At 36.1% G+C, this 22,527-nt stretch overlaps 1 protein-coding gene across 1 annotated transcript in view; it reads right to left on the bottom strand.

The window, feature by feature from the left end:
* Positions 1–22,527, bottom strand: part of MALRD1 (MAM and LDL receptor class A domain containing 1) — a gene marked incomplete at both ends in the record, with an annotated part of 578,033 nt that overhangs the window by 137,721 nt on the left and 417,785 nt on the right. Inside the window, one exon of the mRNA XM_082648013.1 lies at positions 13,052–13,209. Within this exon, the coding sequence (XP_082504139.1) occupies positions 13,052–13,209 (158 nt within the window). The remainder of the gene's footprint in view (positions 1–13,051; positions 13,210–22,527) is intronic.

Raw genomic sequence — 22,527 nt, 5'->3', positions numbered from 1 at the left:
AAAAAGACCAACAAAAAAGTGACTGTTCGCAGTGGAATTCTGGAATAACTCTAAGAGGTGGACAGCATAGAGGAGAAGCTATGCATGTGTCACTAGCTCATAATTAATCAAAGGACTCCATAAAAAGCTAGATCAGTCCATATGTTAGGAGTTACTGATGCAGGCATTCATACCTAGGACACACAGGTGGATAAATACTGCTGGCGTGGGAGATCTGACACGGGAGTTTTCACGAAAGGGCACTGAGACCAAAGAAGTGAGGTGGTGGCCTTGTGACTGCCACAAAGTACTGCCACTTGTACTTCCCTCGACAAATAAACAAGCCAGCAGTACATCAGAAATGTAAGTCCACTAGAAAATGCATCTCCTTCTTTACACCAGAGCAATAAAACTGGAGATCTTGAATTAGAATGCATATTCACCGCTAGGAAAAGAAAATTTCTTACTTGGTCTGACACAATAAAACACACATGGTAATATTATCCAATCTAGACGCATCCACATATAGGAATAGAAAACCAATAGTAGGTAACCTGACAGTTGAGGAAAATTCTGAAAGACAGGAATTAAATTGAGACCAGTACTGAACACCATGAGAACAACTGCTAATAGGATAAATGGGGAAATATATAAAGAAATGTAATTAATTCCCTTGAGAGATTCAAGTGTCCATCATATCTATAAAATAGAACAAACTAATGTGAAAAAGAAGCATTCAGAGTTCTTGGAAATTAACAAAATGATTGCTGATGTAAAGCCCCCAGAGATGAACGGCATAGCAGCATCGATACAGATTAAATTTCACAAAGTGAACTGGAAAACGGAACCAAGTGATCCTCCCAAGACCACAGTGTCAGAGGACCAAGAGATGAAAACTTTGAGAATATATGGTAGGGGATAGCAAGGATAGATCCAGAAGTTTCCACATCAGTCTAATAGATGTCTTTAGAAGGAAATAATTAAATAAATTACAGATGAAAGCCTCCCGGAGGTGAAAAATGATGAGAGCCCATCAAATTCCCAGGAGAATTTATCAACTCCAAGGATTAAAAGAATATTTTACCCACTTCCTGCGAGAAAAGTAGGACGTGTGAAAATCCTGGAGGAGAAATAATCAGTCAGACAGCTGTCTTCTACATGGCAGATAGACACTGGACATTAGAATACAATGCAGGAGTGCCTTCAATTACTTAAGGAAAAATAATTTTGAACCTAGAAGTTCATACCCAAACTATCTTTCCAGTATGGATCCATGATATGTCTCTTTCAGCCAATCAGGAACTCAAAAAGCTTACCAGCCATGCACTGTTTCTGAAATACCTATGAATAAAACGTGCTATGGGCTGCATGTGACCCTCCAAAGTTCATATGTTGAACCCTAAACCCCAGTACTTTAAAGTGTGACTGTATTTAGAGATAGAGCTTTTAAAGAGGTAATTAAATTAAAAGGAGGTCCTTAAGGTGAACCCTAATCCAATCTTGCTGGTGTCCTCATAAGAAGAGGAAATTTGTACATTGGAGGAGATATGAAAAATGCACCCACGTAGAGGAAAGACCAGGACATGATGAGAAAGCAAACATCTGCAAGCAAAGGAAAGAGGACTCAGAAGAAATCAAAACCTCCGACTCCTTGATCTTGGACCACCAGCTTCCAGAACTGTGAGAAAATAAATGTCTCCTGTTTAAGCTGCCCACTTTGTGATATTTTGTTATGGCAGCCCTGAGCAAACTGATATACATATCAAACAAAAAGAATCCAATATAGCGGACTGCAGAGGAATTAATAAAGAGTAGTGAGCAAAGGTAACTGTAAAACATATAGTCTTACTTGATAATTATATACCGGTGAGGTCTAAGGCATTTTAAAGAATACGACTACCAGGGGAGTAGATGAATTATTTACACCATGACTCTAATGTTCCAACAAACTTTAGTAAGTCATAGAGTTGTTTCGGAGGATGAGCCAGGTCAGTAAAATTTTGCCAAAGGTCTTCTTTAATTTGAGGGGTGGATAGGTTAGAAGTATGCAATTAATTTTCAATAAAAATGGATAAATATTTTGAATAGATTTACTAAAAATTAAATGTCCACTTTAGAAAAAAGATACAGCAATTAAAACTTACAAACACTGGGAAGAAGGAGGAATAAAGGAAATACAATCACTCTAATTAAAGGCAGAGGTAAAGGGGAAGATAATGAAACAAGAAAAAGACTAATAGAAAACACACACGAAAAACGTTTTGTACATATGTGAAAGGACTGAATTGATTTATTAAAAAAACAGAAGCTCAGATTACGGAAAAAATAATCCAGCCATATGCTGTTTATAACTGACATAACTAAAGTCAAGAGTCATGGGATTGTTAAAAATAAAGGGATGAGTAAGATGTTAAGGCATTTATTTTTATTTTTTAATTTTTTTAACATCTTTATTGGAGTATAATTGCTTTACAATGGTGTGCTAGTTTCTGCTTTATAACAAAGTGAATCAGCTATACATATACATATAACCCCATATCTCCTCCCTCTTGCATCTCCCTCCCACCCTCCCTATCCCACCCCTCTAGGTGGTCACAAAGCACGGAGCTGATTTCCCTCAGCTATGCGGCTGCTTCCCACTAGCTATCTATTTTACATTTGGTAGTGTATATATGTCCAGGGCATTTATTTTTTAAGTGGTAAGAATGTCCATATTATTAACAGACAAAATAAGATTTCAGGAAAATATAAAGGAGGTAATTAATATTGATAAAAGTTATAATTCCTTGAGCACCTATAACTGTCTTGAATCTTCATGCATTCAACCATATGGCTTTGAAATATAAGTGCTGAGACCAATAAGAACAGAAAGACAAACTGAGACTTTATACTGGAGGAACTTAAAATACCTTTTTTCCCTAAATTGACAAATTAAGTAGATAACAGTGAGTAAGGATGTAGAGGATTATGATTTAATTTATCTCTGTGTTTCTATCATCTCTCTGTGCATCTATCTTTGCATCCAATGAAGAAACAATCATTCTTTCATACATCTGTAGAAAGTTTACAAATGCATATATGAACTTAACGTATTATGAAAGCATGTCAAATCAACGGGGAGGACACAGTACTGAATCAGTGATGTTGGAAGAACGAGCTTCCTATTTGGAAAGAAAATCATGAATTTCTAACTTGTCACCATACATATGCAAAATCAATTATAAGTGGACGAATTAGTTAAATCTAAAAAGTCAAAATTATGAGATAACTTAAAAAAATGAGAATATTTTATTTTCTGACAGGAAAGGGTTTCCTAAGCAAAGTATTAAGGCCAAAATCTATAAAGAAAATAGAGACTGACAGATTTCACAAAATAAAAAGTAGAAGAAAAGTTGCTTTAACTATGAATCTGTTAAATGTTTTTTTTGTTTTTTTTTTAAGAAGCAATATTCAGCTTGGGACCCAGACTTCTACGCGAAGCTGAGTTTTGGTTCTTTCTCAAGGTGACTTTGCACCTAGCCTGCTTGTAGGCAGGGGTAAGAAATACCTTCTTTTGCAAATTCCCATGTCTCTGTCCTAAAACGGTAACTTGATTTTAATTTTTAGCAGCATAACCCTTCAACCTGAGGTCACGTTTCTTTTCCTGCTTTTATTATACTCTGAAGGGAAAGTCTAATTTGAAGGTCATACTCGATTAGCTCCTTCTGAGTGTCACCCTTTGCATTTCATGTAGTGCCATCCCAGCCTGATAATTTATACTTTAATAGAAACTTGCAGCAGCGTTTTTTTTTTACCATCCTGAGACTTATATGCCTACTATCTACAATAAAAGATACACAGCACATGTCAGCATTGTTTCCTCTACCTGTCCTATCCAAGTATCTTTGCTGTCAAGGTCTGTGTGCCCACCTTTGCTAAGTTGTTAACGTAAGCTCATGATTCTCACTACGTGATGGATGATACGTTGTGTTTGACGCACTCTCCTCGGCGTCCCTCATCACATGGTCCTGAGGGTCATGCAAACTGCTTGACAAAATGCCTGACACATCAGATACCCCCTTACATTTCTTCTCTTCTATTCAATAAGACCTGTCAGATTAAATACAGCACACTGATATAATACAGGGAGAACCTTGAATCTATATTCAAAAAAGGGAGGAAATCACTAAAAAGTACTTGGGTTCATTTTAACTACTGTTCTTGCGTATTCCCTGTGTCACATCTTACAAATGACTGCAACACAGCAGTGTGTGAGACACGTTGAGAATGACTGCCTTAGTACATTACTAGCTATGTTTATGCTAAATTAGTATGAAATGCTCAAATGTGGGGTATAATCTCGAGCTTCGACAAGTCTGTTTAGAGGGCAGACGTGCTAAGCTCGCTCAGTGACTCCTACACACACTTCCAACCTTTTATGCCTGGAGATATCTGCATATATTATTGTTTCTGCTTTTAAGCACTATCGAATGTTGTTCTCAAAAGCTGCCCTTGATAAGCAGTGTACCACCACCTGTGGAAATAATGACCATGAGGTTTAGCATGTGACAGGAATGAGAGGGAACTGGTTAGTCTGGGACAGTTAAAATGCATATAAAAAAGGAATAAAATTATTGACCGAATACTGATAGTGCCTCTCAACAGCTTTCACAATAACATAACATCATAAAAAATGCATTGTTAAATTAAGCACTAATAATAAAGAAAAGGATTAAACAAAAAAATCTGATGTGTAAATTGTCTGAAGCATATGCCATACAAACTAGTACCTATTTAATTTTGTATATATATTTCTATACGAATACAAGTACATATTCAACTTTTTTTTTTTTTTTTTTTTTTTGTGGTACGCGGGCCTCACTGTTGTGGCCTCTCCCGTTGCGGAGCACAGGCTCCGGACGCGCAGGCTCAGCGGCCATGGCTAACGGGCCCAGCCGCTCCGTGGCATGTGGGATCCTCCCGGACCGGGGCACGAACCCGCGTCCCCTGCATCGGCAGGCGGACTCTCAACCACTGCGCCATCAGGGAAGCCCCATATTCAACTTTTTAAAATATATTTTTTCCTTTTCGAAACTTAACATTTTCCTCCTTTCTCTCTCTCTTTTTTTTTTTTTTTGCGGTACGCGGGCCTCTCACTGTTGTGGCCTCTCCCATTGCGGAGCACAGGCTCCGGATGCGCAGGCTCAGTGGCCATGGCTCACGGGCCCAGCCGCTCCGCGGCATGTGGGATCTTCCCGGACCGGGGCATGAACCCGTGTCCCCTGCATCGGCAGGCGGACTCTCAACCACTGCGCCACCAGGGAAGCCCCCTCCTTTCTCTTTTTACTCAACATATCACTGGAAGAATCTCTAGAGCACTAGTGATAATTAAGAAATGGGCCAGGTCCTCATCTATGCGGTAACATAACATCTCATGGTAATAACCAGAACCTTTGGGGCAAGTCATTAACACAGGTTACCGTCTTGTAAATTATTACTTCATTGCACTAAGTGGTAACCCAGTGCCCTGATTAAATGAATGTGAATCTAAAATGCATTTCCTTTGTTAACTAGAAACTGTTCATACACAATATTTCATTGATTCATTATTTAATTATTTCTGATTATATTATCATATATAGTGATAAGGGTAGTTGCTGATTGATGTATCAGAAGTCCTTTCCAGAATATCTCACAGTACCTGGCCCTCGCTGGTGCACTGTGCCTCTGCACCATCCCCCAGAGGGCCCAAGGCCATCCTGCATTTAAGAAACAAGGCTGAATTGAAGTGAGACTCTTTTCCTTCTCTGCTAAACTTCCCGTTCTGAAGTTCATGTGCCTGGAAACATCACAGGGAATAAACAGAAGTTCCTCCTGCATTTATCCTAGAAAACGGGCCCCTGAAAGGTCCAACTCTTCTAAAAGGACAGCTATAGTTCTAATGACAAACACAAGAGGACTCCGAAACTGACCAGAGGAGGCCTGGATCAGTTTGACAAAGAGGATGTAGTCTGGTAGCTCTTATCCGTGGTGAACGGCTCATTCACAAGTTAATCATCAAAAGCAGCAGCACAGAAGGATTAAATGGTTTGTCACACAGGCAATTATAGGAAAAAGAAACACCAAAAGCGCCTCCCACACCACCTTCCACACACTACACGTTTAGGAGGACGGTTTAAATAACTGTTACACCGATTTTTTTTGTTTTTTGCTACATTTGTAATTCAAATCAAATTTATACTGAAAACTACAATACGTAGAACCGGAAATATGCAAAGCACCTTTTAAAGAACCAGATTTCAGTAACTATTGGTAGGAAATAAAAGATGATTTTGAATAATAAAATATGGAAAATAAAATACGCCATAAAAACCCCATCTAGTTCTGAGAGGCAGTAAGCATAGTAATTAAAAGCATATGCTGGAGCCATTTCGTAAATAGCTCTGTGACCTTGAACAAGTTCCTGAAGCTTTCTGTATCTCATTTTCCTCATCTGTTAAAATGTAGGTAATGTCATTACTTGCCTCACGGAAGGTGTGAGGATTAGATCAATCAATACATGTAAACGACTTCAGTGGATGGCATACAGTAACCCTCCGATATTATTCTCGGCTTTTTTCTTTTTTTTTTCTCTGATCTTACTATCTTCCTAAATATCACATTAAAACAAAACAAAGCAGAATTCACAAGCATGCGGCCACCTCAATAATGGCTTCCCGAATGGAATATTTACATGCTAAATTCCATAGGTTTTAGCAGAAATCATGTAGCTCTAAAGCTCAACTTTAAAATAAAGACCACTTCAACCTGGTGGTTAACTGTTCTGATATATGAACAATAGCCTTCTAGAAGCCCATTTAGATATATTAACCCATCTGTTAACACTGAAAGAAGTTTTAGGAAATAGTTCATTTTTTCCCCCCTGAGCAATTAGAAATTTCTATAAATTACAAAAAGTATTGATTATAAAAGTTCACTTCCTTTTTGTATCTTTAAAAAATGAGTCTGGAGTAATCAAAGGATATTAGTCATTTGCAGAGACATTCTCTTGTCCTGTGTCAAACTTTACCTCTTTCCATAGATATTAAATAACTCACCTGAGCTAGCATTAAATATCAGAACAAGCCAGAAGCTAGAAAGATGAACTACTGAAACTAAATAATCTCATGGGAAATTAATTGGGTTTCACTTAGGGCTCTTTTGGCAATGTGAATCAGAAAGAGACCAGAACCATTTTAAAGAGTGCTTTTAATTTAATAGGTAGGTAGGTAATTGAAAGACAGAAAGAAACTGACCTAGAAAATAAAGTATGTATTAGCATTGTTCCATAATTTGTGAGCCTGTGAATCAAGGGATACTGATGCCTGTATAGATATCTTATTATTCTGAATATTATTCATTCACTATCCTGAATATTATTCACTTATTATACTACCAGGCTTTCCAGTTCCCGTAAAACATTTCCTCCATCATGCAGCACTCTACTTTACAGGCTGGGATAAAACTGAATTGTTTGGCTTTTTACCCTAAAAAGTAATAGGGACGTCATAATTGAATTTCACTTTGATCTCATCAACTGTATGTCTTCTTTGACTGCCCTAGCTTTATATGATGTCCTTCACTAATACACTAATACAATTAAAGTGTGCTTTATTTAGAAAATAATCTTAATATGCCAGTGAAGATCTAAGTCATGTTCATTATTTGTAGCAATTGTTTTCCAGTTTATCCTTATACTCCACTTTAAACCAAGCTGTATCTTCTCTGCCAGAGACCCCTGGAAATCATCTTCTAACTTGTCTCCCTGTTTCACTTCCACTTTCTGGCCTCCTCTTACCCCCAGGTCCTGTCCTTTTCTCCCTCAGCAGCAAGACAGATCTTCTAAATTTTCAAATGAGGTGTTATTATCCCTCGATTTTAAACTCTCTGCTATGGACTTAATGAGTCTCCTCAAATTCATATGTTGAAGCCCTCATTCCCAATGTTTTGGTTTTGGGAGGTAGGGTCTTTGGGAGGTTATTAGCTCATGAGGGTGAGGACCCTGTGAATGAGATTAGTGTCCTTATAAGAAGAGACACAGAGAGATGATCTCCTTCTGACAGGTGAGCACATAGTGAAAAGTCAGGGAGAGGGTTCACAACAGGATCCAAATTGGCCCATACCTTGATCTTGAACTCCTCAACCTCCAGAACTGTGAGACATAAACTTCTGTTGTTTCAGTGATCTAGTCCATGTTAATTTGTTATAGCAGGCTAAGCTAAGAGACTCTCCAATGACTTCCCATGATTCTTACAATAAAATCTAATCTCTTTACCATCCTTACAAGGCCCTGAAGGAGCTGGTTCCTACCTATCTCTTAGCGTCTCTCGCTCTCTTGCTTATTTTGTGCCAGCTATACTGGCCTTCAGATACCTCCCACTTTTGAGCTTTTCCATTAGCTTGTTTCCTCTGCCTAGAACATTCTTACTTCAGTTATTCACAAGAATGGATCTTTCTGGTTTTTCAAATCTAAATTCAAACTTCGTATTTTTCAGAGAGACTTTCTTACCATTCAATATAAAATAACTCTCAGCAGACCACGAGTAATTATTTATAACAGAAAACAGTTTACTTTGCTCCAGAGTATTGTATCACAAATTGAAGTTTTCCTATTTGTGTTTCTTAAAATTTGTTTTCTGTCCCCCCCTACTAAACAGTAAGTTTTTAATAAGTTAATGTAAGGAGGACAAGTTTAAACTGAATGAAACTCACTCAAAATTTTTCATTGTTTTATCAGTTAATGTCTTCAAAAGATTTGTGTTTTCATTGGGGTGGGCACTTAGACAGGGCTGAGTTAGAAAATATAAACTAACATATTTCAAATAGAGGACCTTTAATATAGGGAATGGGTACCAAGTTTATGGAAGATATGAGAAACTACCAAGGAAATTATGAGGCAACCTCTAGGTTAGTATGTACAGGAAGATGTCTCCAAGCCGAAAACTAGAGGGTCAAAGGGAGGGAGTAGTGAAGCTAAGTTCCTGAAAGAAGATGGCATTTGGCAGGCATCCTTGGTGGGAGCCAGAGCCAGGGAAGCAGGGACTCTCTAGGGGAACTGAGTCACAGATGAGATGCAGCAGAAACTCAGCCAGAGAGACAGAGACAGAGACAGAGATATAGATATAGAGACAGAGAGACAGAGAGAAGGAGAGGGAGAGAGACAGAGAGAGGAGGAAGGCTTGTCTCCTCTTCCTGCCCTCAGATCTTTGGCCAGTACCTTCCGTTGGCCAAACTTATTCAGGAATGCAGACAGCAAAGGACTCGGGAAAGTGTAGTTCTCTGGGATACAGAACAGAGCACAGAAGGGCAAGGAATACATAGCACTTAATACAATTTCATAAAATTTGTGCTGACAAGAAAGCATTCTCTCACAATCTGCAATTTGAAATCTCTTTTAGGAATACCTTGTTATTTTTATGGCCTCATAGATGCTCTACCATGAAACTTCACTGTAGGTATTTTCTTTGTCATATCCTTTCTAAAGGATTTATGTAATCAGTGTAAGATATAGTTTCAGATTAGCACAGTTATAATCTACCATATGCTCCAGAATTATATTTGCTATTTATTAACTCAAGAAGTCACCTATTTATGGCATATCCTAGAGCAGTGTGTTTCAACCTTTTCAAACATGAAGACCCTTTAGAAATATATATTTTTCTCATTAGAAAGGTAATACATGTTTAATGTAGAAAAATTATAAAATAAATAAGAGTAAAAGTAATGAAAAAAATCTTTTCATTTCACCATCTAGAGGTAATTACTTTTACCATTGTAGTGTCTATCCTTCCATATATTTTTCATATATATATATATATACACACACACACAGATACAGATACTTATTAAATTAATATATAGATATAGATATTCATATGTTAACATATACAAAACTAGATATATTTTTATATGGCATTTTAAAATACATATTTGTTGATTTGGTTACTTTGGTTATTAATGAATCATAAATACTTCTCTTTATCATTAATTATTCATTCATAGAATTAATTTCTCCATAGTATTTCATTGTAAGAGTGAATGTACTATATTTCACCAATTCTTAATATTTGACATACAGGTGGTTTCAAATATTTCCTACTATAAACAACAGTGAGATGAAGAACCTTATAAATAAAACATCATGCATATCTATCTTTATTTATAAATATTTATAGATGTAGAATGTTTTGGTAGGTAGTATAAAAATTATAAAGCTTTTAATTTCCAAAATGCTCTTTATAATTGCATATTGATAGCAATGACTACCTATTTCTCCACATCCATGCCCTCAGTGGACATTATCATTTATTTTATTCTTTAAAAATTTCTTTTTAATATGAAAAAGAGGAGGTTCTTCCTCACCACAAATCCAGATAATATTAGTTGGACTTCTGGTTAATTTAGAAAATACATGCACAAAGTTGGTTTCTCAGACCTTTTGTAAGAAGCTATCTGTCCATCAGACTTGCCAACGCTGTAACTACAGGTTCTTTCAAATGAAACACATCAGTTGAAAAACCCCACCGTAGAAAATGTTGTAAAATGTGACACCGTTATACCCAAATTAGAGATTAAAAGAAAGAATAAACTTGCATGTGAACAAACAGCATGTTGCTGGAAAGCCTTGATTTAAAGGGTAAAAAGAATGGGTTTCCACTTAATTGATTCACTCACATATAAAAATACGGCATACTCGGGAAGTTTTTCAGTCTGGGAATAATTCAAGATTAAAAGCAATAGTTGAGAAAGAGACCTGCCACAGGAACTGTGATCAGTCAGAGACATAAGGATACATTATGAAAACAGTTTCTCCTTGGGTGCCTGTCATAGTTAGGAATTTTTCAGTAGCAAGTAACAAATAGAATTTTACTGGCTCAGGTAAAGCAGGCTCCAGGATTTAAACAAAACAGGCACAATTCTGTTTCCTCCTTTGTTTTTTTAGTCCTATGTCTCTCTGTGTGCTAGCTTCTTTCTCACACAATCTCTCTCCCCATATTGGGAAAGATGGCTTTCAATAGCCCCAGATTTAGCCTACTTCCTTGTGACTTGCAACACAGAAGAAAGAGAAAGCCTCTTATAAACATTGCATCAAATACTGTAAATGACTATGATTGACCCCACTTGGGTCATCTATGGAGGTGGTTAAAAAAAAAAAAAAGCCATGGTGACAGTCAAACCTACCAAGACAATATGGAGTAGGGTAGGGCAGTTCCTCTACAAAACCTGGGTGTCAACCTGACTACCATTGGCCTCCACTGTTCTTTCCAGTAGACCTCTATGAAGGCAGCCCAGAGTATAAAAGCATTGCTACACTTAACTGCTGGCCTCCAGTTAGAAAAACCTGTACTCACCAAAAGCAAGCTATCAGAAATCAAGACTTGAGGCCAAAATTTCCATTTCAAAGGTTATTTGTGGAAGCATGGATTAAAGCAGTGGGCTGTTTAACTAGGTAACTGAACTAGTTGACTGTCTTAGTTCGACTTTAACATTTGAATTTTGGGAGACAAAAACATTCAGTCTATAGCACTGAATGACCAGCTGGTGAAGAGCTAAAGGATATATGGACACTGTTTTTGAATTGAGGAAGCAACATTTTGTTAGACAGTGACTGGAATCTGCGTGCATTCCATTGAATGGTTCATTGGCCTTTCCATTTCTTATTTGCTTCCGTGTGTAACTAATAACCATTGACGAGTGTCCTCTTCAATTGCAGCATCGATGTTTTAAAATGTCGGTAAAAACAACATGTTAGAGAGTCTTTTTAAGATCAGTAGTTATAAATTACCCTGGACAAAATTTAGCATAAGCAAAAGGCTAATCTACTGAATATTCACATACTGTATGTAAAAACAATGAAAAAAAAAAGCAAACTTTTCTCATGATCTACATAGACTCACATGTATTGAAACTGTTAAAAATGAATCTCTTTTTCTGTTGGTTTTACTGGCTTCTCTTTAGGAAAATGGACATTTAAATAGAATCCATATAACTCCTCCACTTTCTTTGCATGTTTTTAGTTTTACTTAATAAGAGCTCTCTTTCCTATCAATGGCTAGAATTGATAAGGCCGTTTATTCTTTCTTTCCCTCATGTTTTTCCTTAGACATCTCTGAATACTGCAGAAATCTGAGAAACAATGCTGGATAAAGGATGTCAGACCTCTGAAATCAGATTTTTGGCTAGTTGTGTAATCATGGAAAAATTACTAAGTCACTTTGGGTTTCAGTTTCTTTACTAAAAATTTGGGAAAAAGATACTACCTCATCAGGTGAATGTGAGAATTAAAACGGATAACACATATAAAGTTAAAATGAACAGCCAGAAAGATAGGAATCACTTAATAATAGCTGTTATTATTTATAAGGGACAATGTTTGAGATAAAGACAAAAATTCCAAATTGTATTTATCCCAATAATAAATGACTGTATAATTTCAAAGCAATAACACTACATGTTGTGTTCTGATATACAATCTTTTAATTAGAAATTAAGATTTCAAAATTGGTTCCTAATGAATGAAAAGCTCATTCATTGATCTCTCATGAAATAAGAAGTATAAATGCAGCAACTTGTTTCTTTAAAGACATTTGCATTTGGTGCAGATTCTTATATTAAATTAGTTAAAAATGAAGCAGGTATGTTGTTTTTAGCGTGAGCTGATATATACTTATAATCTTAAGTGTGCTTTGCTTTTACTCTGTGGAAGAAAATTCTCTCCATTATTATCCCTCTCATCATATTTCTTCATTGTCCCTATCTAAGTTGTTATTAGAAGATATATGTAGAATCTGCCCATAATCTTTTATCTCTAGATAATCTTTTAAATAGCATGAACCATAATTGAGTTCAGGTGGCAGCAGTGAATGACATAAATCTTGAATGAGATTAAGATGAATGACAGCACTGCTTGCCAAAGTCCTATGGCCCCAGAAAGAAATGAGAAGTTAATAGAATCAGGATGGGTGTTGTCTGACAACCAAAAAAAAAAAAAAAAAGTTTAAACACATGCTCTGAATATTTCAGTGAAAGACAAATCTCTATCTTCCTTTTGTACCTTTAATACTCCCAGGCTCCTGGGATCGACCATGTAGAACCAGAACCGAACAGTACACATTCCGAGGCTTGCTGGGAAGCATTGAGAAGTAGTGATTCTTGCAGTGTATCCTTCTTTGGGGCCAGATGAGTTGACATACAGGAAGTGCTGGCCACTACCTTGTAACAGATGAATATATTTTTTATTTAGTGAAATATGTTTTATAGCATGAGGCAGAATATATTTAAATCAAGTACAGATTTCATTTTTCTCCAAACACACACACACACACACACACACACACACAGAAAATTAAACACAACTCATTTTCTTTTTCTCAGTTATATATTAATAATATTTAATTCTTTGAACCAATATTAAAAAGAGTGTCACTATGATTATGTGATTCATAAAATTCACCTTGGTATGCGACTTGTGCATAAAGTGGTCAAATAGTTGTGTTGACTCTGAAAGTGTATTTCTTTTCTCCTAGTTTGCTCAAATCTGTCTGTCAGTTTCAAGTACATAAAATATTTTGTGTGCTGCATGTAGAGCAGGTTCAGAGGCTGCTGGGGCTGATTGATATTGTATCTCATTTTTGGTTGTTCCGATTCCCACACTGACCAAAGTAACAGTGAATGGTAGGCAAGAACTGCAAAGTGAAATGTAATTCTTAAAGTCACCACGTTATTTTTCTGAGCAATAGATAACTACTGTTCTTCTCAACTGCATTAGTATGTGAAAGAGTTCTCCATTTAAACACAATTGGATTTTATTTTTCTGCCGACATCATCAAAATTCATCATAGTCATTATTTCCTCCGTGGCGTTTATTGGGGGAGAATGAAAAAAAAAATATATATATATATATACTTTCTTATGTTAAATATTTATTTGTAGTTCTAAACTAAGGTTATTAACATATTTTCTAATTAAAAGTATTTTTTTCCTGTGGTATTTATTATTGTTACTGAGATATATGTTCTTACATCATACATTGTGAGTTAACAGTATGCCTTTTCCAGAATGTCATATAGTTGGAATCATGCAGTACATAGCCTTTTTAGATTAGCTTCTTTCAGTTAGCAGTATGTATCATTTAAGGTTCTTCCATGTCTTTCTGTGGCTTGATAGCTCATTTATTTTTATCACTGAATAACATTCCCTTGGATGGATGTACCACAGTTTGCTTATCCATTCACCTATGAAGAACATCTTGGTTTCTTCTAAGCTTTAGCAAATACGAATAAAGCTTGTGTAAGCATCAGTGTGTTAAGCTTTTGTGTAGACAGAAGTTTTCAATTCATTTGTGAGTATACCAAGGTACACAACAGCTGGATCTAATAGTAAGACTATGTTTAGTTTTGTATGAAACTGACAACCTGTCTTCCAAAGTTGGCTGTCCCATTTTGCAGTTCCATCAGCAATGAATGAGAGTTCCTGTTTCTTCTCATTCTCATCCACATTTGGTGTTATCAGTGATTTGGATTTAGCTATTGCAATAGCCAATACTTATTGGTGTTCTCTCTTGAGGGCAGGTCTTATTATTAAGAACACACTGTTCTGGGTAAATTTCAAAATGGCTACTTTTCCCTTCCACCAGCTCAAAGCAGAGAGGAGGTCTCTCTATCTTCACTGTGAGAAATGGCAGGACTACTGACGTTAAAACTTACACAAGTGTGGAGACCCCTAACACTGAATCCCCTGCGATTTTTTAATCTCTCAAATGTGTGCACATTGAGCCTGCAACAATTCATCAGTTATAGTTTAGGATTTCCTAGCCCAGTTCTGATTCCTGCAGAGGTTTCTCTTCGTGAGCTTCTGCTCCAGGAAGCTGTGATTCTGTTTCTCCTGTTTGCCTCCAATTTGGAGGCAGTGGTTTGCCTTTGACCTCAATTCTCTAACAGATCAGGAAGAGTTGTTGACTTTTAGTTTATTCAGCTTTTTGTCTTGTTATGCGGATGGGAATAATGACTTCCAAATGACTTACATGACAGATGAGAAACTGAAAGTGACTTGTATCTATTTTTTAAAAAATGTTCCTTACTGAAAATATTTCTCTTTGCTAAGAACCCTTATAAGGTCTGGCAAAATAAAGAAAAAATATCTTAATCAAGAAAAATAACCAAGGAACATGACATGTGAATTATTATAGCAAGATTTTCCTCAATATAAAAGAATGGTAGTGGAAATAATTTGAAAAGTTGAAAAGTCTCTCTACTGCATCAGTGAACAGCCTTCTATCTTCATTGTCCTATGAAATATATTTTATGTGCTAGCAAATACTGGATTAGGAAAATTGTACACACTTTTAATTCAGCAATGAAATAGTTTTCTAAGTTTTCTTTCACATTTCTTTGCAAGGATGTCCCTTGTTTGTTTTCTTGTTTGGAAAATGAAGACATATATGTGGCATGCACAACCAAGATACACGTACACTCCATCTGTCAAACCTACCAAGAACCATGGCTTATTCATTAAGAACATGCATTCTTTAAACCCAGGCTATTTTTTAAAATTTAATTTAATTAATTTATTTTTTATACAGCAGGTTCTTATTAGTTACCTATTTTATACATATTAGTGTATATATGTCAATCCCAATCGCCCAATTCATCACACCACCACCACCACCACCCCCATCACCTTCCCCCCTTGTAAACCCATGCTATTTTGATTAAACAAGATCATCTAAGTTTTCCTTCATCTTATTACTTTTTACACTCTTCATGACTTCCAGTACATTTAGACTACACTTTATGGAACATGCTTCAAAACATTACCCTGAATGAGGAAATATAATACAATTAGCTATAATAATTACTTTTTTATATAGTTAAGACTTTATTGAAAATATGGAATCTATTCAACCTATACTGGATGTAAAGAAATAGGCTTGATCTAGTTCCAAATAAGATAAATTAATGTTAACTATGTTTGTATGAAACTATTCCACATTTAGTAGCTCAGCTCTTAAATAGTATGGCATACATAATGAGACTGATGAACTTCTAACTCAAAAGAAGATTATGTCTAATTCAGACAGCAAATATATTTCATTCTATGCTTTACTGCTAACCTGATGCTGAAGGTCAAATGTTTAGGGCAGTGGGAAAAAAGTAATTGTGTTCACTGACACAAATTTAATCTTTACAAAGTTAGGAATTCTCCCAATACCTTTTTCACAGCAGCCCAGGTGGGGAGCAATACTGCAGTTTTGTTTATTAAGTATTTAAGTCCAAAGAACTTAATGCTTATTGGTATTCCAACAATATTACAGGCATTTAAAAACTAAAACATACAAACTGAAAACAAATTATTTCATTCTTAATTAGCCACAGTTACTTTCTATTGGAATGTGTGCCTACTGGGCACACATTCTTAAACCTTGAAATCAGATCGAAAACCCTCACCCTCATTCCCTATTTCACATTTATCTTCCCCAGTACTTACTTTTTCTTACAGCGACTACTGAAAAGCAGTTTAGCAAAGATACATCACTGAAAAGAACGTGGGACAATCTGATGTTTGTATTTTAGGACTATATCATGGAACTCAGCGTAGAAAAAAAACAGCAAAAAAACTATAGTTCACTGGGGATGATAATTATCCATCATTTCACTGCAGTATACTTATTTCAGTACAAGACAAACAATGTTATATGCGGCGTAACATTAAAGTTAGCAATTCCAATTATTAGTTAGGGGACTCGGGGTGAGTTTCCAAAGCACACCCCTCCTGGCCTCTTCTGATTTGCATATTCAATTTTGGTCTTACAAAATCCCACAGTCAAACACAAAAATTAGAAAGTCAATTCCTGTGTGATGTATTAGTGCGTGTAAATGTAAAGTTTTATCCATTAAAAAATTTAAGATTGCAAGACCGTGCATGGCAATTTAGAAGCCACCATTGCAAATTTGGTCTTTGGGGATTTTAAATTCTAGAACTCAAGCATCTGTAAGTCTGACTTTGTAAGTGGAATAGACTTGTTGCAATGTCATATTTTTTCTGGAGAATCATTAAGGTAAAAAGTTGCTTAGCCTCTTAAAATTATTAATAGAAATTTATGAATTATCTAGGAACTATGTACTGTATCACAAAATTATAAAACCTTACATTGAATTATATTTTCAGAAATAGACTCATTCTTTATCTAGCAAGCTCAGACTAGACCCACTGTCGAACATTTATAAACTTTTAGTTGCTTCACTGAGAATTACCTATTTATAGGTAAATTACCTATTTCTATCTAGCAAAATCCTTGGGGAAGGTCAAGGGGAATCTAGCCTCCCACACAAGTTCAGAACTTGTTAAAGCAGATAATAAAATTGAAAAGTCTCAGCTGCCACAACATAGTTAGAATTTAATGATAAATCATTAAACCAGCTTTATTTAAATGTAACTATATGGAATGATCAACAACATTCATTCGTGGGACAGATTTCTACAGAAGCGGAATTTTTTGTTTGTTAGTTTGATTTTGGACTGTTTCACAACTTTCTACTGGGCATTTAAAATGTTACTTAACTCTCACATATTAGACAGTATGCATTCAATTAAGTTTGTAAAATCTATCATACTTTAATTAAACACTACTAGATGTAATACTCTAGAACATAGGCATTCACTAAATATGTCTGAATTTCACCTCTCCCCATACTTTCTGCCTCCTGATATTTTCTGTAAATTTTCAGATTAATACTTCAATTTTGCTTGTACATGTGTAATGATTACAAGTTCTTAAGATTCTTAGGGTATAGCTTTTATATTTCACATCTTAGTTAGTTAAAATAAGAACTGGATAGAAATTTCTCATTAATGTTCAATTTTTTACCTTAAAAACTTTAAAGAATTGGACATGTTTTCAAAAATTGACTTAGTGTCAAATAGGGCAAATTCAGCATCGAAGTGTACTTTGTTCAAATCACTACTGTTTCTTGACATTAGAGGCCAAAATATATTAGCCACATTCAGAATCCATCACCATGCTTCATGGACATTCTTTTTTAACTTTGGTGTCTGTAGAGAGTAAAGATTCTAATTTGTCTTTTAGATGTTATTAGCTACAATCTTGAGTTTTCAAAAATGTTTCATTGAGTTATTATGCCATAAGGTAATACATTTGACATGTCTTTTTAAAATAGACAGTTAATACTTTTAAAAGGAAGCTGTATTTTTAAAGCTCCAGTGCCCTCAGCAGAACCATACTCGTTTGCCCTAGGGTCAAATCATAAAAGACAATTTCCCACTTCAAGTGATCTGAATTCATTCCCTGTTTTAAATTGTAGGCAATTTTCATCTTTTTTTTTTCTTGCTCATAAAATAAAGCTGCCTAATGTTTTTTTTTTAAATGCGATGCAATATGTCTCTCAAGATAGCCAATTCTCCCTTCCTCAGAGTCAGACTTACTTAGCTGGGCGCTACATTCTCTATAATTTCTACCTGCCTCTCACTCTAAAATAGAAGGGTGCATAATGACTATCAGTTGAAATGCCCTCAATCTCTTTTTTTACTTTCATCCCCCCCCCCCCCAGATTTTCAAGGTGCCGTCTATTTGCATCTGCAAGTTTTACAGCCTGTGAAATGTAAACATACTCAGAGAACAAAAGTTTCCTCAAAGTTGTCAAAACGGCAACCACAGATACAGCGCCTCTCAAGTCAAATGAAATTTTCTCATGGTATTTGATAGACGTTGTCTGTCATTATATCACTTCTATTTGCTTTTTGTAGAGCTGTGTAATGAATAGATTTGGCATTTCTTTATTTTTACCCTTTACAACAGTTTATTCTACAGACATTATTCTCTTGAGAGTCATTATTACCTATTTTTTAAAACATGTTTTTCAGCTGAATGTCTCATTTCAGTACTATTTACTATTATCAAATTTGGTGCTGCAAGTTTTTCCCCTCAGTATGCAATGTTCTGATATAAAAGTGAAGCTTCTAGTTGTGACAGGCCAACACAGGGTAGATTCATCTTATTTTGAAAGCTTCTAATTTGCTCAGAAGCAAGAATGTCTCAGTCACACGAAGATGAAATATGAATGGAATTGGCTGGTTCTTTCTATAAGTCTAGGAATTTCAAAGGACTCTGTAGTTCTTAATCCTTATACTAAAAGAACACTGAACAACATCTTTAGTTGTCTTTTCTTGTCAAGATGCCTTTGGAAACATTACTGGCTTAACAGCATTTCTGTTATGGCAAATGATTTCATTTGCCAAGTTGAGATTAAAAAGTAAAATAAAAATATAAATCATAAACCCTTTTCTTTAGGTAAGTGAGATATGGTAAGAACTTTGATTTTGTTTGATCCATTGTATGGAAAGCAAATAAGAAGAGAATATTTATTTTTATGGAAACAGAAAACAGGATTATCATATTCCTTTAATAAATAAATAGCAGAAACTGTGGGCTGGATTTTCCACTAGTTAAGTCTGCAGGTACTGGAGGCTTTGATTCACATCCTGACTCTTCCACTTATTAGGTATGTGACCTTGGGCAGCCTATTTAAATTCTCCAGGACTCAGAAGCAATAAGGTAATTATAGTAGACATTTTAACCTCATGGGGTTGCAGTAAAGATTAAACGATACACTACATGTAAAGTGCTTAGAACACAGCTGCAAATTATTGTTACTCTCATGAAAAATTTAAAGAATAGATATAAATATGATTTTAGCAGTGGAAATAATTTAATAATTGATTAAATAATCAATCACAAGTTACTGATTGGATAACTATTATATAGAAGACACCGTGTCTTGCATTTGGATGTTAGGGAGATGGACAAGTTATGACTGGGAAAATATGAAACATACCCAAAAGACTCTAAGAAAAAAAGCTAACAATATGTACTATTTAGTAGATAAGCTCTGGGTCAGACTAGCTGGGTTCTAATCCAAACTCTGATACTCGTGAGCTTTATGACTTTGGGTGAAACACTAAATTCCCGCTGTCTCTCATATTCATCATCTATCAAATGGGGATGATAATAATAATGATATACAGCTCACTGGGGTTACTGTGAGCATATAATACCAAGTATTGATGTGGATCATAATTGCTATGCAGTTCAACAGATAAAAGATGGCTTAAATTTGGTGGATATAGAAAGACTTCATAAAAGATAGTAGATTATATTAGTATATTAAAGAATACAGTGGAGATGTCGTAGGCAAAGAAGGTTGTATAGGAGTGGGAAAAGATCATTCTAAAAAAAAAAATTGGGGGAAGACTTCTGGTTTCCAGTCCAGCATGTAAGGAGCTTCGAAAGCATCAGTTTCATCTTCACAGCAACAAAAACTCAAAAAACTCTTCTTAGATCCTTCAGAGAATAGAGATCACAGGGGAAACTGCCGCCCCAAAACTGAAGAGACAACAGGCAGATATAGACAGTGACAACTTAGCAAAGCAGAAACTTGGGGAAAGGAACGGTGGCTGGAGCCTGTACTGGGTGAGGAAAAGGTAAACTGTAATTAACAAATTGCTGGAGGCTCAGTGTGGGAAAGCTGGAGGGATATGAACTCTAGCGGGACCAGTCTTAGGGGCACCCCAACAATGTTACCTCCAGGAGCCCTACCAAGTTCTCACGGTGAAGACTGGAGAGAAAAATCTCCTCTGCTTCTTACAGGGAGGGGGAAAAAGTAGCCAGTTGGAAGTGTGCCTAATTTTCTTGGCAAATTCTAGATTTCCTATCTCACCTAAGGGGTCTGGGGTGGGGTCGGGTAGGGTGAGAGTAGTCACAGTGAAAGGACGCAGACTCACTAGAAGACTGAACTCAAACCATAGGATTGTAGAAAGCTTCCATTCCCCTGACCTTACACTCAGCACCTGTCCACCCCATCATCACATCCGTAGGGCTCCTACATACTAACAGGGAACTGTACTGAAAGAGCATCATCTCTCAGACCTTATTTAAGAAGTTTGGAACATGAAGATACAAGGGAGACAAAAACAAGGACACCAGAGGAAACTTTACCTTCTGTCATCTACAGCTGCAGTAACTAGTAAACACAACCTTACTCCTAGCCAGATAAACAAAAAACCTTATACTACAGGCCTGCTTACCTTGATTCCTTCAAACCAATTCATCATGTTCACCACTGACACAAAATTACAGGTCATACTAAAAAAATGATACGGCCCAAAGCTGACATTTATAATACCCAAAGCATGTTTGAGGGACAAGAACACAGTTTATAGAAGACTAATAGATGAAATCAGAAATGCAATTTGGGAAAGAACATAGGAAGACTTTAAAGCCAATGAAAAGGCAATGAAGAGCTTCTGATGATTTGGAGACCAGGCGTCATTATTTAGGGATATTAACCCTGCATCAGTGTGAAGAGTGGCCTGGTTTAGGAGAATATTTGCATGGAGATGAGTTGCCTTGACATGTGCAATAGCCCAGGAGTTAACTAAGATGACAGAGGTGGAGACACAAAGAAAGAAAAGGATATAAGTTGAGAATGAAGAGGTGACAGTTTGCAATTCAGAGGGAATTAACTGTGTTGATGATAATGTCAATAACCGAAATAATAAAATCAGGAGTAGGAGATTCTTTCTTTCTTTTTTTTTTAAACATCTTTATTGGAGTATAATTGCTTTACAATGGTGTGTTAGTTTCTGCTCTATAACAAAGTGAATCAGCTATACATATACATATATCCCCATATCTCCTCCCTCCCTCCCACCCTCCCTATCCCACCCCTGTAAGTGGTCACAAAGCACTGAGCTGATCTCCCTGTGCTATGAGGCTGCTTCCCACTAGCTATCTATTTTACATTTGGTAGTGTATATATGTCCATGCCACTCTCTTACTTCATCCCAGTTTACCCTTTCCCCTCCCCATGTCCTCAAGTCCATTCTCTACTTCTGAGTCTTTATTCCTGTCCTGCCCCTAGGTTCTTCAGAACTATTTTTTTTTTTTTTAAAGATTCCATATGTATGTTTGCATACGGTATTTGTTTTTCTCTTTCTGACTTACTTCACTCTGTATGACAGACTCTAGGTCCATCTACCTCACTACAAATAACTCCATTTATTTGATGGGAGATTCTTTCTTAAAGGAAGGTAAGTATGAGTCTGAATATGTGACTTGGAGATACTGGCAATTGAAAATATGGGACGAGGTTGTGGAAATAAGGGCTACATAAATGCAGGAATGAGCAAATTTTGAGCACTGAGAGAATAAAACCTCTAAGTAAGAAAAATATGTAGGAAAAGACATAAAAAGGCCAAAGTCAGAATATTGGGTGAGACTCACAATTAGGTCTTAGAAGGAGAAAGAAAAAGCACAAAATATAAATATAACGTTAGGGGAAAAATCACAGTCCTCTGTACTGAAAACACAGATGAACACTTCAAGAAGGTGTGGATCGATCAAATGCAGCATTAGAAGAATCAGGTCATTATGATTATGAAATCAATAAAGTCCTCAAAGACAGACAGAATACAAGCTCCATGAGGGTCAGGAATGTATCTGATAAACAATTATCT

The sequence above is a fragment of the Grampus griseus genome (assembly GCF_964374135.1).
Source record: "Grampus griseus genome assembly, chromosome: 2".
In the NCBI taxonomy this organism is placed as follows: Eukaryota; Metazoa; Chordata; class Mammalia; order Artiodactyla; family Delphinidae; genus Grampus; species Grampus griseus.
This window is presented reverse-complemented; position numbering and strand designations above follow the sequence as displayed.